This window comes from Vidua macroura, chromosome 9, assembly GCF_024509145.1.
Source record: "Vidua macroura isolate BioBank_ID:100142 chromosome 9, ASM2450914v1, whole genome shotgun sequence".
Taxonomy (NCBI): Eukaryota; Metazoa; Chordata; class Aves; order Passeriformes; family Viduidae; genus Vidua; species Vidua macroura.
Genome location: NC_071579.1, coordinates 898,286 through 917,304, shown reverse-complemented (window position 1 = coordinate 917,304; position 19,019 = coordinate 898,286). Strand labels below are relative to the sequence as shown.

General features: G+C 41.8%; 1 protein-coding gene across 1 annotated transcript in view; it reads left to right on the top strand.

The window, feature by feature from the left end:
• Nucleotides 1–19,019, top strand: part of TEDC1 (tubulin epsilon and delta complex 1) — a 66,616-nt gene that overhangs the window by 5,718 nt on the left and 41,879 nt on the right. Inside the window, exons 3-5 of the mRNA XM_053985484.1 lie at nucleotides 1,107–1,309; nucleotides 12,614–12,772; nucleotides 18,323–18,421. Of these exons, the coding sequence (XP_053841459.1) occupies nucleotides 1,107–1,309; nucleotides 12,614–12,772; nucleotides 18,323–18,421 (461 nt within the window). The remainder of the gene's footprint in view (nucleotides 1–1,106; nucleotides 1,310–12,613; nucleotides 12,773–18,322; nucleotides 18,422–19,019) is intronic.

Sequence of the window (19,019 nt, the reverse complement as noted above, 5' to 3'; positions counted from 1 at the left end):
CCTAATTACGGTCTTTATTCTGTTTTTGACTTAGTACAGAGCCAAGGTTTATTGGGCAGAACCTTTTTTAATAATAACTTCCTCTGTGTTTCTCCAGTATTTTACAGTCCTGCAGTGCCTGTCTTGTAGCTGTCAGGTACCATTTGCTGGTGTGAAGGAATATGGATCAGAGCATTCCTGAGAATTTAATAGCCCTTGTGCTGTGCTGCATTATCTCTGCTCTCTGGTGCTCAGAGATCTGCAGCAGGCTGTGAAACTCCTATCTCTAAATTCCAGTTTAGTTCAGGAGTAGAGTGCTTCAGAGTGTTTGCTAATTCATAGCATGCTTGGTGACTCATAAAAAATGAATAGGTGAATTGGAGTCCCATTGTAGTGGGGGTGGCTAGTTGCCTTTGTTGCCTTTGTTAATTTCCATTACCTGTCTTGATCCCAACTTTGAATTTCTTCTTTTCCCTGAGCAGTAGTTCCTGTAATCAGAATGGGGCTGTATAAAGAAGGCTTTTATCCTTTCCCTCCTGTCCTTCACCAGTTGTTGATTGTTGCATATAGATAAAACCTTATAACAGAAAGGCCTTATAAAACATGGTTTAAACCTTATTGTTCTGGCTAAACTAACCTGTTAAGTTCCCATGAGGAAAAAAATCATAAAAATAAAAATCAGTTTACATAACCATCTATTCTTATGAGAAAGAGTTTGCACCTACCAAAATAAGAAGTCTATCCTGTGAGAATCCATGAAGAAAAAATATAAACTATCTGGAAAGAAAAAAATTTGATCAACATGTGCATTAACCATTACCAACCAATCAACTGAGTTTCAATAATTTGCTGACCTATTAAATTCGAACACGGTGCCTTCTAATACCATATAAAAGTTATCTGTGTACAATAAAGATTCAGCTATTCTACACAAAAAACTGAGCATCTCCTTCATCTCATTTCTCTAACGCGAGGCTGCAAGGACAGTTGATACAGACTAAGTCCCCACTGTCTTCCTGAGGCTGGGTTAAAAATGCTGCCCTCTGAGGAGCTGTGGAGCTGCGTGGGTGACTGCACCGCTGCAGGGTTGCTCTCAGTTGTTACTCTCCGTTGTTTTGCTCTTGCAGGTGCCCAGGTGAGGTTTGTGAAGTGGGCGCTGTGGTACCACGGCTACGGCCGGCCCCAGCTCCAGCGGCTGCCGGCCGACGGCTCCGCGGGCAGCCGGGAGCTGCTGCTGGCCTTCTCCTGGCTGCTGCACAGCCCCGGCCTCCTGGAGCAGCTGCTGGCTCGGAACAGAGTGCAGACTGGGGATGAGACCTCTGTGTGCACGGTGAGCATGCCTGTGTCCTTCCACCCCACCCTGTCCACGAGTCACCTGTGACAGCAGCTGTGTCACCCCCAGTGTGTGATGGGTGCTGTCGTGGTGCCTTGCCAGGTAAGTGACTTCCGCTTCAAAAAAGGCCAGCATCTATTTTCTTTCCATTCTCTAAGCTTTCCGTGTGCAAAGCTTAGGGCTTCTTTCTCTTTATCAAACTCCTACCCTTGCTTGAATTCCCTGATTTCTATTTCTAGTCCAGCTGAGACCACTGTGAAGGTAAGTGAATCTCTTCAGTCTCGCTGCTTCTGGGTTTTGGGCTCCCAGACTGAGCTGTGAGTGGTTCTGCAGGGCAGGCAAACAGGTTAGCAATGAATGCTGGGTGTGTTGGCACTGTTGGGTAGAGCGGGTAAGGGTAAGGCAAATAGTACTTTTTGCAAACAACAACGTCTCAAATGGCAGCTCCTGCTCTTGAGGTAACTAAGGACCTTTGAGAACGCACTGGAGTAGGTTGTTTTTTCCGTTACTAAAAGCTGCTGATATCATAGAAAGTCTGTTCTGAAGTAACCATCATCTAGTCAGACACTAATTACTGCTCAGTCTGCTTCAAAATGACAGGCTCACAGAATTTCTTAATTTTTTGGCAGAGGACTTTGTGGGTCGGAAACGCTACCTGCTGATAATCTTGTGGTGTCTAAGGCCTGTAGTCTTTCTTGAACCCATATATGTTTTTTCCCCTGGTTTTCTGGAGCCTTTTCAGGAGGCAGCAAAGCAGGAAAGCGAAAGTTTGGAAATCTGCAATATAAAAACAGTGTCTTCAGAAGGAAAACCCTTGTACAAATGGAAAACATCTTTCCCTTGTACAAAGGGAAAGAATCCTCTTTGTAACAACAATACAGGAAGTATTTTGAGAAAAGGGACCACACTTGCTGCACTACAATTATTTTCTGCACAGAAGAGGGAGCACAGGAGGCTGAGTGGCAGTGCCATCTACTTATGTGAAGAGTGTCTTGAGATTTCAATAAAAACACACTGCTGGAGAACTTTTTACTTTAAACTTCTCTTTTACCTTTTCCTTGTTTTTCATCTGCAGTACCAGGGTTTTTTTTTTGGTTTTTTAAAATTTTTTTTTGTTAAAATTTTCCTCAATTTCTGTTACAAAAGAGTGACAAATGAAATGTGACACGAATTCAGGGAATGGGGCAGCACCTGTATTGTTTTCTCTGAAGGCTTTAAGTTTTGCATTTCCCAAAAAGGGATGAAAGAACTATGGTAATACAACGTTATCTCTTGTGGCCACACATACTGGTGTGTCCTTCTCACCTGCTGTACTTGTGTTTCTCAAAAAGCATAGAATGCATATTAAATGTTTTTACTCCATAACTGTCCAAAACAGTGTTTGGAAAGGCTTAAGAGTCTGATTTTTTTTTTTTTTTTTTCAATGACCAGACAAAAATTGTATAGAAGTTGGAGTTAGCTTGTGTGTGTAAAGCTCATTGTATTAATGGAAACAATTCTTGTATGGTGTTCATCCAGCAGTTTTCATGCTCCAATAAAAATGGATATTTACAAGGGAAAAAAATAATACAGTTACAGCATAACTAGTGGGTTTTGTGATTCTCCATCACAAGAAAGTTAAAACAAATGGAATTTTGAGGGAGAGGTCTTTTCTTTTATTTGATCAACTAGGCATTGCAACAGCAATAAATTCAGCCTTTAGGTGCCAACCAAATGAAGATCTAGTAAGGCACTGGCAAGGATGCAAGGAGGCAGTGGTGAGTGAGGAGGAGATGGGTGGGTCACACACCTCATTTTGGTCTGTGAATCAGCTCCTTGTAAACCACTCACAAAAGCCTGTTGTTTGTTTGTTTCATGAAGGTGTTAAGTTTTATTGTTGTTAGATAATGTTATTTGCTGGCTGTTGTTATTTTGTGAGGTAACCATGTGGCAAAGCCTGCTCATCAGCCAGTGTTCAGCAATAAGACCCCAAAATCTCAGTAAGAGAGGGGGAAGGTGAGGTTGTTACTTTGCTACCTGACATCTTGTAAGTTAACACACCAGACGTGTCGTCTCTGCAGTCTTAACTCTCTTCTGTTTCAGTAAAGTGAAGGAAAAAGGTAAAAGAAGAGGAAAAAACCTTCACTGGGGAAAGCTCTGTCTCACAAAACAGGAGAAAGAAAAGGAAATGCTCTTTGAGACAATTGAAATGCAATTCTCAGTTGAGAACGTGAAAAATCTTCCACTGAATGGAATCTTTAATGATTACAAACAATTTTCCTGAAGTGAAAATGTCGCAAAACAAAAATACAAACAAACCGTGAAATACATTTGGTTCTGTGCATGCCTTAGATCTCTGCCAAAATGAGCAAAGTGTGAAAGCCAGTACTTGCTGGAAAAGTACATCTGTTGGTCTACCAGTGAGAATAAATTTGGAGAGAATCCTTACCCTTTGTCTTCATTTAAAAGGAAAGGAGTCTCAATAACTGTAGGCATAGCTCTAGTTCAAACTGATATTCATGTGGTTTGCATTTAAAATTTTGTCTGAAATCCACAAAGATGAACAGGGTCTGTTGTGTGAGAAGAGAGAATGGAGCTAATCCCTAAATTAAGTGTACAATCATGTTCTGACTGTTCTTTCAGCCTAAATTTAAAACAAAGCCTGCTGAATTGCTGATAATGTGCCAAATACCCAACATATCAACGACCGATTAATTTAAATAATTTCATTTCAGGCTACCACACTCTGGCCTTTTTTTCCTTTGCAGTTCCTTAGCAACACCATTTTCTTTCCCTGCAAATGGAACACTTCCATCAGCTCTAAAGGATTTTTAGAGGTACAAGGGTATTTATGACACATGTTGGACAAGGAGCTCAAGCTCTGCATGGAATTCTTAATCTTTTGATCCTGAGCTGGGAGAAGCCTTCCACAAGCTGACTTTTACATGTAGTTACATCTTCAGAACCAAAAGTTAAGTGATTCCTGAAATAATAAACTCAAAGATGATAAAAGGTGGTAAGAGGTAGCAAACCGTGTAGCTGTGCAGGAGGAGCAGGGGATCCATAATCCATGAAAAACTGGGATCCATAATCCATGATAAACTTTAGAGATGGGCTGCAGCAGTTCAAGTTCTCGGAATTTACTGTGCTCATCTGTCAGCAGGTTGGTGACTCCAGAGGCAGGAAGTGAAAGTTCAAACCTTGCATGGGCCATCTCTAGAAGAAGTAATCACTAACTCTGTTAGATCTATAAAGACTTAAGTACAGTCTGGATTGGAGGCTCACATCGATGCACTGAAGTGTCTGCTTGGGAATTCTCGCCTGTTAATTGCATTAAAGCGCTGCGCCAGTAATTGATGGTTTTCAAAGGCTTTTGACACCCCTTGTGGATTTCCATCTCAGATATTCACTGCTGTGATGTCTCAACGTCTTCTGTTGCTTTGCTGATCATGTACAGGCAGATTATTCTCAAGTGCCATTTATTGATTCCTATTCACACGTAACAAATCCTAGTGTACAAGACACAGCTGAAAATCTGTAGCTGAAACTGTCTCCTTCACTGAACTTGGGAGGCACACCTGGGGAGTTCTCATTCTCTCTGAGAAGCATATAATTGATATAAACTTGCCTTTTTAGCACATTCAATATTTGACTAATTCATATTTACCTCGTATTTTAAGTTTCAGTGATACCATCCCAGCTTTCTCCAAATCTGATGATGGTTTGGGCAGGTAACAGCAGTACTTTGTGAGCACATATTCCTGTTTCCAGGGAGGAATACTGCCTGTGCTTCTTTTATTTCTACAGCTGAAATTAATCTGTGTCCCCTGTAATTTAATTATGTGTGGAGACTGTTGAGCTTTTTAAATGGGTGTAGTGATGTTATATCCCTCATGATCATCAGGAGATGTTGTACAAACACTGGTTCTTGTTTCCACTAATTCCCTCTGTCTGCTGCTGGCCCTCTGAGTTAAATTGGATGCCCCTCCCCTCTTGTGAATTTGTAGTAATCAACAAATAGAGCTATTATGTCTCTTGTGCTTGGAATTCAAGCATGTGTCTCTAGCATGCCAAAGTGAACTCAGTTTAATTACTTCTGGTGGGCAAAAATGAAGATAAACATGCCTTCTGACCCTTAGGTTTGCAATTTGATTCATCTTTTGTCATGGTCTAGTTTGGCTCACTGGCTATTTTCCAGTATAGTGTAAGGCTTTTGCTTAGCCTAATCTTGTTGTGAAATGCCTTTCTTTTACAGAAAACTTGACAGTCACTGCTGTTCCATAAACCATGTTATTAGAGGAAAGTATTACAGTAGCAGCCAAGCTTGATGTTCCCCCCAGTAGAAAATGAGGAAACCTTGGGCACTAGTTTCAGTGAAAAGTAGTTTTCTGCATTTTTTTCCATGTCTTCATCAATTCCAGTGAGGAGAGAGGAGGGAATTTTATTAACCTTATTGATTCTGACTCAGAGGCGTAATTACTTTCCAGGTCTTTATGGGCTATATTAGTCTGTCAGCTTTCATTTTTTGATTTTCCTCCCTTATTCCCTCAGCTTACACTTCTATTCTCTTTGTCCTTCTGTCTTCCTAGTAACTCTCACCGTTTATGTTTTTGCCCTTTTTCTGCTATTACTGTTGCTGGATTCAGTAGCTGCTAAGGAACACTCTTTTTTTGAAAGCCATCTGTGAAACCTGAGCAGAGGGCGCAGGATCCCTGAGGTTTCTCCTGCAGAATTTTCCTCACCTCAGTGTGGCTGACAAGTCTCTTGTAGCATACTTTGAACTTGTCATGGTACCTTCTTCTTGTGCTACACTAGAAGATGTGCAGTTACCAACATTTGTCTTTGCTTGACACAGTGAATGCACAGTTAAGAAGTATTTTAAATTTTTTTTTTTCCCAGACAGCATGTCAAAGTAAAACACTCTAAAAGACAAGTCTGAACTGATCAGAAAGGCTTATAATTTATTGAATCTGCTGTGTCTCGGTAATGTCTGAATTGCTGAGTTTCTTGAACTTGATGTTACAGCTGACGTGTTCCTGGATGGGGTTCAGCAAACAGGTGCTTGAGCAGTGTGAGGACAAAATGATGAGGACTGGTGTGCTCGTAGGAAGGTTTACCATGGTCGTACTGGTACTTTGCTGAAATCCAGCACAGGGAGCTCCTTCCTGGGTCTTGGGGAAACGAGGGATTTTGAGGTGTTTCAGTGCCTCTCCTGCCCTCCAGTGCCAGGGAGCAGCCAGTGCCTTTGGTATGTTCTGATTATCTTCACAGCCTTTGGAGTTAAATGAGAACATCTGTTTTTGGTGTCCCACTGTAAACAACCTGGGTCTGAGGTTGAGAGGATCCTTTGAAATAAAGCACTTTTCCCTCAGGAGGACTTTTCCTTCAGGAACGTGTGGAGAGGGGCATGGCAGGCTCCTACCTGCTCTACCAGAGCTCTGCCTTCTCTCTCCTGGAGGGCAGATGCTGTTCCCCTGTGTCCCTCTAGCTCCAGGTGTGCTGTTGCTGCAGGGAGCTGCATCTTTCTATCTCCAGGGGCTCCCCTCTTGCCACACTGGAGCAAATGGCCATGGGCAAGGGGAACTACAGCTGCAGGCAGGGGAAAAAAGCAGTGCAAGGCATTATCTGTGCATTGCATTTCATGAGCCCTGCAGAACGCTCTCCCAGTTAAGGTCTACCCTGTCACGTGTTGGTTTTAGGGTGTTTAGTTCCCACCTTCTGTCTGAATATATAACACAGTGAGCATTGGGATTTTAACGTTCTTTTTGACCATGCAGTTCCAAAGGTTAGGCTCTTTTAAAGGCATCGTGCTTTTGCTGTATTGCAGAGCTCTTAAATAACATCCCAAGTGAGTGGGGAGGGATGGGATAAAGGACTGATGTGCTCTAGTGCCTCAGGCCTGTGGCTACTGCCAGAGAGGCTTGTTTGAGCAAGGCAGGCATGGGTAAGAGCTATGTTCGCATTTTCTGTCTTCCCTCAGCACCCTCTCTTTTTCACTCTTTGCCAAGAGTAAGCTCTTGGAGTGCTGTTGTGAGTAGTAATTCTTAAAAGAGGCATAGAAATTTAAAAGCTAAAAGGCCTTGCGGAAACACAGGACTTCACTTTTTTATTTTAATTGCTGAACGCGATATGAGCATAACGTCGACGTTGTGAGCACTTACGTTTGTGGAAAACTTACTCTTCTATGCAAATATCTGGAGATTTAATTGGTATGTGCACTATGTGGAATGGGTTTTTACACTATCTATCTTTCCCTGCATAAATCTAATCTGGATCCTGCCTTGTCTAGGAGGAAATCCATTTAGTGTTGTTTATAGTGCTATTAATGAAAATAGTGCTGTCCCTTTTGCATTCATCTGTTCAGATTGTTCCTTTTCACATTTTCCCCTCCTGCAGATAGATATATGGCTATATTAATTAAGGAGGCATGTCTGATACTGTTATTTCTGGCTATGGTGTTTAATTAGGAAAAAAAACCAACAAAAAACTCTGTTCTGCTTAAAGATGTGTAATTACAGAAGTTAACATATGTTATGTCACATCAAAACCATTGTCTGAATTATGAGTGGTTCGGAATGAGCGCTCAGTGAAAGCTGCAGAAGCACTTTATTGGCTTGATTTATGTGATTGCCTTGCCTTTCCTGAGCCCTGCAGCGAGGATCTAAATGTGCTCCTACCCACCTTGGTGATACCAGGCTGTGGGCTTAGAGTAGTTAAGATCTGAGTGGTAAATGAGTAAATAGTTTCTGTCTAGACCCAGAGTCAGTCCAGTACAGGTGAGCAGTGGGCTGGGAACATGCACTGGGTTCAGCTGGCAGTTGCTTTGTGTTGCTCTGCTCAAGGATTAGTGTCAGGGGGTTGACCTAGTGCATCTACCGTGGGGTTAAACATCTTATCCATGTTCCAGCAGGCTTGTTTCTCCACGGGTAGTGTGAGCAGCAGATTGTTTGCTGCTTGTCCAGATGTGGGAGGCAGAGAGCTGGTGCTTGGAAGGATTTGGAAGATGCCTGGGAAAAGCCACAGCTTGGAGGGGATGAGCTGGGCTCTGTCCTGGGCCGACAGGTGGCAGCTCACAGTCAGAAAAGAGCATCTCTGGGGGAGCCAGCCCTGCCATCACCGTGCTTTACAGCAGTGCAGGCAGCACGGCCTTCCTGTTCCATTGCCTGCACGGGGCACAGTGAATTTATTTAGGTAAGGATTCATAGGCCTTAAAGATTCACTAGGAATAGTATAGAAAGGCTAGATGAAGTTGCACAGCAGAGTGTTTCCTCCGCAGTCCTGCTTATGGCATATTGCTGGATCTGCAAGGAATTTTGCATTATATCAGTTTTTGGAGTTTTAGTAATTCAAAGTGTATGAACAGAGCAAGATCTACTCTGTACCAAGTCACTAAAATCCTCAAACAGAGCAAGTAGTGGAAAAAATGCTCCTGTCTCGCATGTCTGTAAACACACTGGTGCCTGTGTTGTTCTTTGATGAAGTATTTATATGATGAAGTACTTGTTTAATTTATCTCCATCCACTGTTGGTACACCTGCTCTCTGATTTCTGATAACGTGGAGTTGCTTTGTATTTCAAACCAAAAAGAACAGCTTCATTTCTGCTGTTGAAGTTGAAACTTCTTAATCTTTAATTTCTCCCTAAGCACGTTGCATGCACATTGTTTCCTCAGATGTATGGAATGTGACTGAAAATTGATAAAGCACCATGTCTTTTCCACACTCTCCTTTCTCCCACCCCTTATTCTTTTCCTCTGAGTACTTTCATATCTGATGGCTTTTTTCAGTTCACTGTATTTCATGACTCTGACTTGTCTGCTCAGAACAATTCTGCCAGGAGGACTTTGGCAGTGTTGGGGTTTTTTATGCACTTGCTGCATTGTCTAACGACAAGCCTATTCACACTTTTTGGGAATGATCTGACATCTTTTTTTTTATAATATTACTTGAAATAGCTTGGGATGGAATGTTTAGGGCAAAACTTGTGTGTTAAAGACTGAACTCTAGGCTGCCTTGCAGAAATTGTTAAATATATGCTTTTGGGACATAAACCATGTTTAGGTGTATTTGAGATTTATTTGTGAGGCTGGGGTAGGTTTTGTAGTTTGTGAGCTATCTTAACTGGGATGGTAATGGGTGGTGCCTTGGAAAGTGTATTTGTTCTGGGGCTTAGCTGTTTATTTCTCCTGGATCTTTTAGCACAGGAGAGCTGGTTCTGCTGAAGTGTGGGCAGGGTGATAGTTCAGAAACTGGCTTGGAGAGAGCTCGTGTAAATATATGCTTGTCACTTTGATCAGGCTTGTGCTTGCTTTTCTTAGTCTTGCCAATGAGAGGATCCTGAAAAGTTCTAACAGCAGTACTTGGAGCTTTTAGGATAGAAAGCTCCTTTGGGGTGAGCTATGGTGGGAGTGAAATGAGGAGCTTCATTCTATCTTATGCTTAATCAGTTTTCCTAATTCTGCTCAGAGATGCTCTGGCAGGTCCACATCACCCAGTTTGACCAGAGCAGCTCAGGTATCACCAGTAATGGGAAAAAACCTCAACGTGGTGATGAGGGCATTGATATTTATTCATGTGACTTTTGAACTGCAAGGCTCTGGCACCAATTCCTCAAGCTGATCCAAGCACGTCCCTTCTCTGAAATGGAATCAAAGAGAAGCATTAATTGCAGCAAACAGTTTGCAAACAAAATGCTTCTCTGGGAGGTGGAATGTTCTCTTCCAAAAGTGGCGTGGAGCATTCCAAGTGTGGGAAGGCCGTTGAGGTCTCTGGGTAGTTGCCTTGGCTGCTCTCTCTCTGTGAACTGGACTAAAAAAATATGCACCTCTGTAGCTCAGAGTGAATGTAGGTGTGTACCTGGATTGCTGCATAGATTAGATAAATTCACAGTGATACTCGAAGCAAAGCCTATAGCTTGCACTCGTGTTTTAGTGATTTTTCACCCCCTGGGAGAGCAGTAAATAGTCTGAGATTGTAAAGATGGGACTGGAAATTGAGGTCACAGTATAATATGCAAGTCCTTTTTTTTTTTTTTTTTACCTTGTTTACTTTATGCCGGGCTAAGTATTTCGTAGCAAAAGTAAATTTTTTGTGCAGTTTGTGAAATAAATAATGGAGAGATCCTGTTAAAAATGCATTGGCTGGCTTCCTTATTTTAATATTAATAAGGCAGGTTGCTACAATAAAATTAGCTCTGCATGGTGTTTGTCACTGTACTGCCAAAGCAATTGAGTCTAATGCCATTCCTTCCTGAAATAAATCCCCAGGAGAGCAGTATTTGTGCTGTTCTGAAACCTCTAACCAGGAAAGTTGGAGTAGGACTGTAAATTATGGACACTGCAGATTTTAATCTGGGATTCCCAAGTCTGCCTTTGGCCTTGTGGCTTTCTAGCTGCTTATATGAGGTGTTTTAATGTTCTTTACATGGGGGTTTTCTCTGCTGCCGTGACTAATATCCAACTTGCTTGGCTTATCATGCTAATGGAGAGCTTGCAAATCATATCTGCATGGTGTCCTGGTCCTGAAACCATCCTGTCTGGGGCAAAACAGCCTGAGCTGTGGAGGTGCTTGGCTTGGACTGCAGTGTCCTAGGACACAGTGCCTTGGTTTAGGAGCCTGGAGACAAAGGAGCAGAGGAAGAAGAGGAACGTTGGAGTTGGCACAAACTCTTTTTACTTTTTTTTTCTTTTTTTTTTTTTTTTCTGTTAAAGATGAATCTTTGCCTTTAAAAGAAGAAGCCCTTTACCAGCCCTGCACCTCTGTGATTTATAGTATTTGTTTATCTGAGCCACAGAGCAAAAGGGAACAAACCTGTAGTACTGATACAGTTTGGTATGTGACCAGAACAGTGTTTTTGTGCTTATAAATAATAGGAACACTCATTGTAATAGAGGCCCTGTCAGCTGGAGATATTTAGGTTAAAACAAGTGTTAGGGGGTTATTTGATCATGGTTTTAGACACACTTCTGTTGAAATCTGCATTTAAGGCAAGATTAAATCTCTTCATTTTACAGTTTGCATTGTTAGTTTAGGATCCAAATTGGAACTACATTCAAGCTTTGCCTGCCAACTGGATCTTTTGAAGATTTTACTGAACGTGGAAATCTGTGAAGCAGGGAAGCACATATGTTTAAATACCAACAATGTCTGTGGGTCCAAATATCTGCCTAAGTGTTTTCTTGAAAACAGTCATGTTTCAAGTAGGCTTTTAAAATTTCTGCTTAAAAGAAATGTCTTGAGAGTCTAAGAACTGGGAGACATTTCCTTTCAGAATGGCAAACATCCATTCTGAATAACCAGGTCTTTGCAGTTCTGTGTTATTTCTATTTCTTATGACATGTTGTGGTAAAAACGTTTGGAATGATGGGTTGTGTTTATTGTGAGTAATTCCTATAGACTGCATGAAATGGAAGGCTTTACTTTAAATGGTGTTACTGGCATCAGAAGTAAAATTACCCATGTCACCTTCCCCTTTTAATTTGCAATCTGCAGGAGTCTCAGCTGAAAACGGAGGGATCTGTCTGTACATGTGAATGATCTCTTTGTGCTGGGGGCTGGGGGGGTGGAATTCCCCGTGTTCCTGGGAAAGAGATACGACAGAAATGTGCTGCAAAAATTTCATGCAGAAGATGGTGTTGGCTGTTGTTGGGTTTTCATCTGCAGCACAAGGAAAGTGGGACAAGATGAACAAATGGAAACTCTTTGCTTTTCTGTTCTTCCTTCCAAATTACTCTAGAAAAAGGCAAAACAAGCAAGACAGATGATGCAACTGTAGCTGGGAGTGCCTCTGTGGAGTCCTGGCTTCTGCCAGCTGCAGGATTTTTTTCTTTTCCTCAATCCTGCCAGACGGGAAATGCTGGATGGAGAAAAGAAAATAGCTGGGCAAGCACAGGCCCACAATTTTGTCCCTATAGAAGTTATTGATTTACAAAATAGGGTCTCAGGAACACACTGCAGGAGCTAAATCTGTTTTTTATGTTCTTTGACATATTAGAATGTAGTCAAAATACAGTTTTTCCCATCTGGGTAAAGAACATGCTTGCTGTCTCAGAAACACTGTGTCTTCCTGGGCATGGAAAATGAAAGACAGGAGGGGAGACAGCTCACCACGTTACAGCTGAGAAGCTGATATTTATTCCACACTTCTCTACTTGTTTAGTCTGTTCCCAGTCCTGTATTCTAATTTCTCTGTGCTGCTGGAATTGACTTCATTTTCGGGTGATTTTCTTCTTCTTTGGCCTATGTATCTTGTACGTTCACTACTGAATGACTTGAAAATATTGAAACTGATTAAAACCAGTCTGGTACTCTTTCCTGCTTTCAGTGTGAAGATGAACTGCCCAACAGCCAGGAAGGCACAAGTGAAGCAGGACCTGAAGACAGAGTGGATGTTCGATACCTGCAGTGGTTAAACGGGAGGCTGAGGTTGCAGTGGTGCAGTTTGCACGCTCAGCACCAAGAGCAATGCAAACTTTTGCACAAGGTAAATGATTCTTCTAACTCACTATGACATAGTTTATTATTTAAAAGCCTTGTCTGCTAGAGCTAAATGTACAAATTATTCTTGTTTGCTAGTTCTGCATTTTCTGTGGGTAAGAGTGAATTACTCTGAATATAAGCACCTCTGTCTTTCCCCAGTGTGGCAGAGCCATGAGAAAATGTAGTATGTTCAGTGTTTGTAAGGTTGTAATTGTATAAAAGTTTCTTTTGCAGGTTGGCACATTAATCACTTCTGCAACCACAGGCTGCTGCTGTTTTTCCTCAGAAAATGCCTGGTAGAAACAAGACAGAGCATTCTGGTTCCCCAGACAAGAAGTAGTGATGCAGAGCTATAAGTTCACTGGAAATGTGGATTCAAAATGTTAAGCATAAATATTGAAAGTAATAGCAAAATAAAATGCAAAATCTCTCTCCAAAGTACTAGGGGACATCTCAGCAGAACCCAGAATTTACCTGCTTTTAAATCAGGAATCAGTAATGGTCCCTACACTGCTAAGGTTCCAGTTCTCCTCCCATTTATGAGTGTTTAGATGCCTGTCTGATCACAGATATCTGGGAGCATTATATCTGTTCAGGATGGAACCAGCCTTCAGTCCCAAATTTGACAGCGGTGGTGACTTCAGAAACAAATTAAAAAATACAGTTCTTAAGATAGTCCTAAAAGTTATTATGTATTGCTTTCCCTAGGTCCCCTTTCTCCGTTTATACCTCTTTAAATAACTTAAATGGAGCCAGCTATTACTGTACTCAAAACCATCACAGAAAACCTTTTTTTGAGACTAAAAATGGTTTGGGGAAAATTTCTTCCCAAAGTACACATCAAAAAGTTGTCAGAACCATCTTCACCTTTGAATGAAGATGCTTTCTTGGTTTTAATCCTGTGTCTGACAGAGCAAGTGCTAAAAACTCTAATGAGGTTACATTTTGTTCTTTCCATGAACTGATTGCTAGGGCAGATGTCTGATGGACAGCCCTAGGGAAGAGGGATCAGGTGCTGTGTGTGCAGCATCCAAAATAACCTTTTGCTTCTCACTGGCCACTACTGATGTGCTTCCCTGGGCTGGGAACAAAGGTGGCAATTCCCTCTAAGTGCCCGTGCAGTCCTTGGCTTTTTGCACTGTGATCACAGACTGTGATGGGGTTGGGAGAGGTCAATCTCAAATGAAATGATTGGCATCTTCTCCCCCTGATAAGCTACCTCTATTTAAGGTATGCTGGTTTTTCTAGTAGGTGAGGCAAATGCCTCCATAACTCATCATCAGTGCTCTGATTTATGTGAGACTTGACAGTAACAAATCATTAGGCAGCTCCAGTGCCTCAGCTTGCAGTTAATGAGGCCAAGGAAGAATTAAGAGCAGGTCAGACCTGGGAGCTCGAGTACAAACAGAGATATTCTCAGCGGTCCAAATGAGGCTCTGAGGTAATGAAGAGATGTGCTGATGGGGCAACATGCTAAAATCTTGTTGGCAAGGGAGATGAGAGATGATGACCCTCCTGTGGAAGTCGTACTTAAATAAACTTGGACTTTTTTTCCCCCTTCTTGGCTATCTAAGGCAGAATGTGTGCTAAAGTTAGGACAGTCAGAAAACTACAAGAGACAGGTTAGTTATGCTGCAGGTCCCTGGACCACAATTTCCAGAATCTGGAGGAATAAGCAGGAGGATGAATTGTGTCTCTGTTCATCCAGTTTCCCAAAGCTGCCATTACTGCCTTCTCCAGCAGTCATTGCTGAGTGAAACTGAAGGCAGCAGTGGTGCTGGAGGTGACTGTCACAGTCAGGGCTGCCACCATGGGGGTGCCCAAAGGAGGGTGGAACTGAGCCCAAGTCCTCCACACGTGAACCCACACTGGTATTATGTGTGCAGCTGTGGGAGTTCTGCTCAGAGCTGTAATAAAGTGCAGTGCTCTGATTTATATTTTGGTTTGAATTAAAAGTAGGAGAATAGAAAGGTAAATGTGACTTTGCAAGGACTATATTGCAGTGCCACATTAATGTTAGCATTTAGGATAACACAAAATACAACATTTACACAATTTAACAGCTGTATAAACAATAATTGATATTTCCTGACTCTTTCTAGAGAAATTGCTTTTACTACTGCATTAATTTCCAAACTTTTAAACTATCCTGTGTGTTAGAAGACTGAACTGACCCAGTATGACCTCTATATGAGCTGCTGCTTTCCTCTAATAAACCACAAGCACAGTATGCAAAAGGCTAATGAGTGTTATGTTTTTTAATTATGTTGGCAGATTTACAGAGGGCTTTCTCTACAAAATGATAATTACGGCTTTTACTCTCTGTGTTTAATAACGTACCAGGTTATGTGTCTCAGCTGTGGAACAATCTTATTTACTGCTCATCAGGAGCTATAATTTTTGTCAACTGGTGGCAACACTTCTGCAGATTTCATTCTGTGACTCACACGGGCTCTAAAATGCTATTTTCTCTATTTGGGCCTTTCTGAGAAGAACACAACGCAGTTGGAAAAAAAATGTTCTTACTTCGAAGATGACTGCTCTTCCTTCCACTCTGTATTTTTTAGTACAAATATTGCTGTGTCCTCTATCTACTCTGTCCTGCCTGCAGCCACCTGAGGTTGATGGGATGAAGTTCTGCGGTCCCCAAGAGAGGGAAGCCTCCCTGGAGCTACAGTTGGTCCTGTGCTGGGAATTGCCTGTTGGGTGGCCTGCCTGGCTGTTCCTCTTTGCTGGCTGCTCTGATGAGCTGCTGTTCAGTGACTTCAGCTCCCAGAAGGCATGTTGAAGCTTTCAGAAGCACACATGTCCTGCTGTAGGAGGAAGACTTCCTGAGGGAAATCTTAACCTCTCTGTTTCTGAGGAAGTTTGCAGCCTGAGGCAATGAGCTGTTGAATAACGTTTTAATGGCTTCTCAACATGGACAGGTTGGCTCGCTTTGAAAGTATAATGTAGTAATACCATACTCATTCCCTCGAAATTCTCAGTGGTGCATATTTACCTGGTGTGCCTTCAAATACATGGGGACGTGGAGAATAAATCACTGTGCTAAGGCACGTCTCTTGGTTCCTTCTGTTCTCTTTCTTTCTGTCAAATGCCAGAAGAGTCTGTCTCCCTGGGTTTTGATCCCTCTTGAACTCATAGGAGAGAGCAGTTGTTTTTACTTAGTCTTTGAGTTAGCACTTCACCTTAAAAAATGTAAGAAGCCTTGCACGGTTTCAGCGAAACAGGAAGGAACCTGTATAGTTTAAAGCTTTCATTTTTGGGGGCCTGTGTTAAATGCACTGTGCCACAGTCAGCATGTTATAAAAAACAGAGGAACAGGTGAGTTTCTGCAAAACTGATGAATATCCTGGGGTTATTTTCCATCCTGAAGTAGTGAAGGGTTAGATCAGGCTCAGAGATGATTTTTTTTTTTTTTAAGGAGGTGAATATCTGATTATGGGCTGTGCGTATGGGTTAATAAGAATGAAATGATGTTAAATGGAATTCTCAATGATAGAAGAAGAGTTTAACATAACTGGAATTATCAGATCATGGTAAAGCAACAAAAATTGTTTCAATATGCTTGGAAACTAAGAGTTGTATTGTTAGTGAGAATGCAGAGCAGCACTGGGAATTACCACCTATGAATGGAGTGGTTTCTTGTGCCCCCTCTAAGATGTTAACAATATAAAATAATTTATCTGTTAGCAATATAAAATAAGATGTAGTGCAGTGGATCAGATCAGTTGTCTCTATGTATCTGAGGTAGTAAGAGTAAAGGGACAAGGACAAAGTCTTGATCTCTGAATAACAGAGGGCAGGGACTGGTGCTGGGTAATTACCTCATTGTCAGTAATTTATGAGTGAGCTAAACTGCAATTGTTAGATGCGTCTGTATCTTGACATGAAAAATCTACCACGTTGCTCCGGGAATTGCTACCTTGTTTATTTATATTTTTTTTTTTGTCTATTTTGTTTGAAAATCTTCGCTTTTTTCCCTACGGTGAATTTGCCATTAGATCTCAGAAGCACATTCTTTAATGCGGTAGAATTTTTTTCCTCTCATGCAAATGTGTGTGAACCATGAGCAAGCCCCCTTTTCATCTTCTCTAGGTGAATTAGGCACCCTGCAGGGAGAGCAGCTTGAGTGAACTCAAGGGCATTTAGGAATTGGTGCTAGAAACTCCCCAGAAGTGGTGCTGAGTGTGGGGGGCTGTGCCTGTGCTCTCTTGAAAGGTTAGTGTGGTGTTAAATCAGACCTGCCTCCACCTCGGGGTATTCCAGTGCCAAGGAGCAACAGCTTGGCATGTTCTGCCTCTCACCCTCTCACTTCTGCTTTGGTGCTCTTTCCCTCTTTAAGCCTTGTTTGTCTTCTATTAGGCATCAGTAAGAGATAGCAAAAATAAAAATGCTGGATTATTTTGGTATCCATCCAGTCTGGTCTCAGGGGAACACCTTATTCTTCTGTTGTTACAGCTTTATTGTATTTGTTTTGGGCTTTACCAGGGATGCTGCTGCCACCTGCCTTGGAAAAGGGGCTGGAATTCACTGCTGGTGCTGGGGGCCCAAAGGTTTGGCAGCCAGAGTTACGCAAGAATGCAGCAGGGAGAGAGAGGAGTGGCAAGTGGAAAGGAAGAACATTGTGTGGGGAGGTGCTCTTTTATTTTTAAACTCGCATAGCTCTGCACATGTGACAGATGGTTGTCACCAGCAGTGAGGTTTGGCAAAGGAACGCTAAAATATTCTGAAGTTTCATGGAAGGGTTGATAATTATCCAGTGCCTGTCAACTTTAAAATAGTTGTCAATACCCAAGTGTGTGATAAAGTTCATATTAGAATAAAGGAAGAAAAGCAGGAAACATTCTCTGTCTTGTGGCAGAAATATTAATGAAATATGAGTGATTGTCTGACAAATGTGCACTGCTATCTTGTTTGGCAGCTGCAGTTATTACAGTTACAAAGGGATCAGCTCTGAATAGGACGAATTGCTTTTTATTGTTCCCTTGACTAACTTGGGAAGCTTCTTCATCAAGTAATTGATGATACTATCACCAGTGCAGCTGGGACAAGGTCTTGGTAAGCAAAAGCCAACAGTATAGAGCAGCAAAAGAGAGCCTTACTGTAACTAGGTGGCATTTTCTACTTAAAGAAATAAAAATTATTCTGAGTGTGCTTTAGCTCAGTTAAGACTGCTGCTGTCTGTGTAAATGGTTTCTCCTTTCATGCCATGCACCCAACATGTGTACTGTAAGGAAAAAGACTTCAAGACAGGATGAAGAGAGAAACCTTCAGTTTTCCTGTGGCAGCAGAGGTTGCAATTCCTGCATGTGGTTCTGGCAATGCTACCAAGGTGGACCATTTGGTGAGGTGGTTGTGGTGCCTGTTCCTCCTTTCCATTCTGGCTCTTGTACTGGTGGTAGCACTCACACTTGTACATGTGCATTGGGAAAGGCTTTGTGAGCACTGGTCACATCACCCTGCCCACCCACACGGCTGTTGGGTGGTAGATAATGATCTTAATGATCTGCTCCTTGCACTGACAAATAGCTTTTAAATTAATCTGTTCCAGATCCATTTATTCACAAGTGGCTCCCACACGGACCAGAACCTCGGACATTTTTCTGTCACAGAAACAGATCTCATTAGACAACCAGAGAACTACAAGCAGGTAATGCTTCTCCTGTAATTCTTGGATGCTCAGTATGCTTTACACAAACATTGTGAAGACTGCATTCCTTACAGCATTTTTTTGGACTTAGTTTCCAGCAGAAATAAGGGCTTATATATTGAATTTTCAGTTTCTTCACTTATTTGTATTCACCAAATTTGGTTTGATAGAACATAAGCCCAGAGGTATCAGGGTAAGTTTTATAAAACCTGATAGACAAGAAGTGGGAAGAGACCTGACTGCAAGTGCTGCTGGAGAAAAGGCTGGTAGAATAAAACACTCCAGATAAGTTGGCTGACTTCCTGTTGTATTCTGCCAGTAACCACATCTGGGCCAGTCAGGCACAGTGTCTGCCTGTGGCCCTGCCTGAACAAGACAGAACCTCTTAGGAAAACATCATTTTTCCCAGTGTACTGTTTTACCCTGAAGGATAAATTCCCACTGCTCTCAATTACTCAATTATCATAGGTGTTTCAGTTCATTATCTGAAGTGGTTTAATTCACTTCTTTTAATGCAGTATAATACATTTGTTTTAAAAAATCACTTTCTAAAAGTTCATTCAGTGTGAAACTGAAACAAGATGGAAATTTCAAGCTC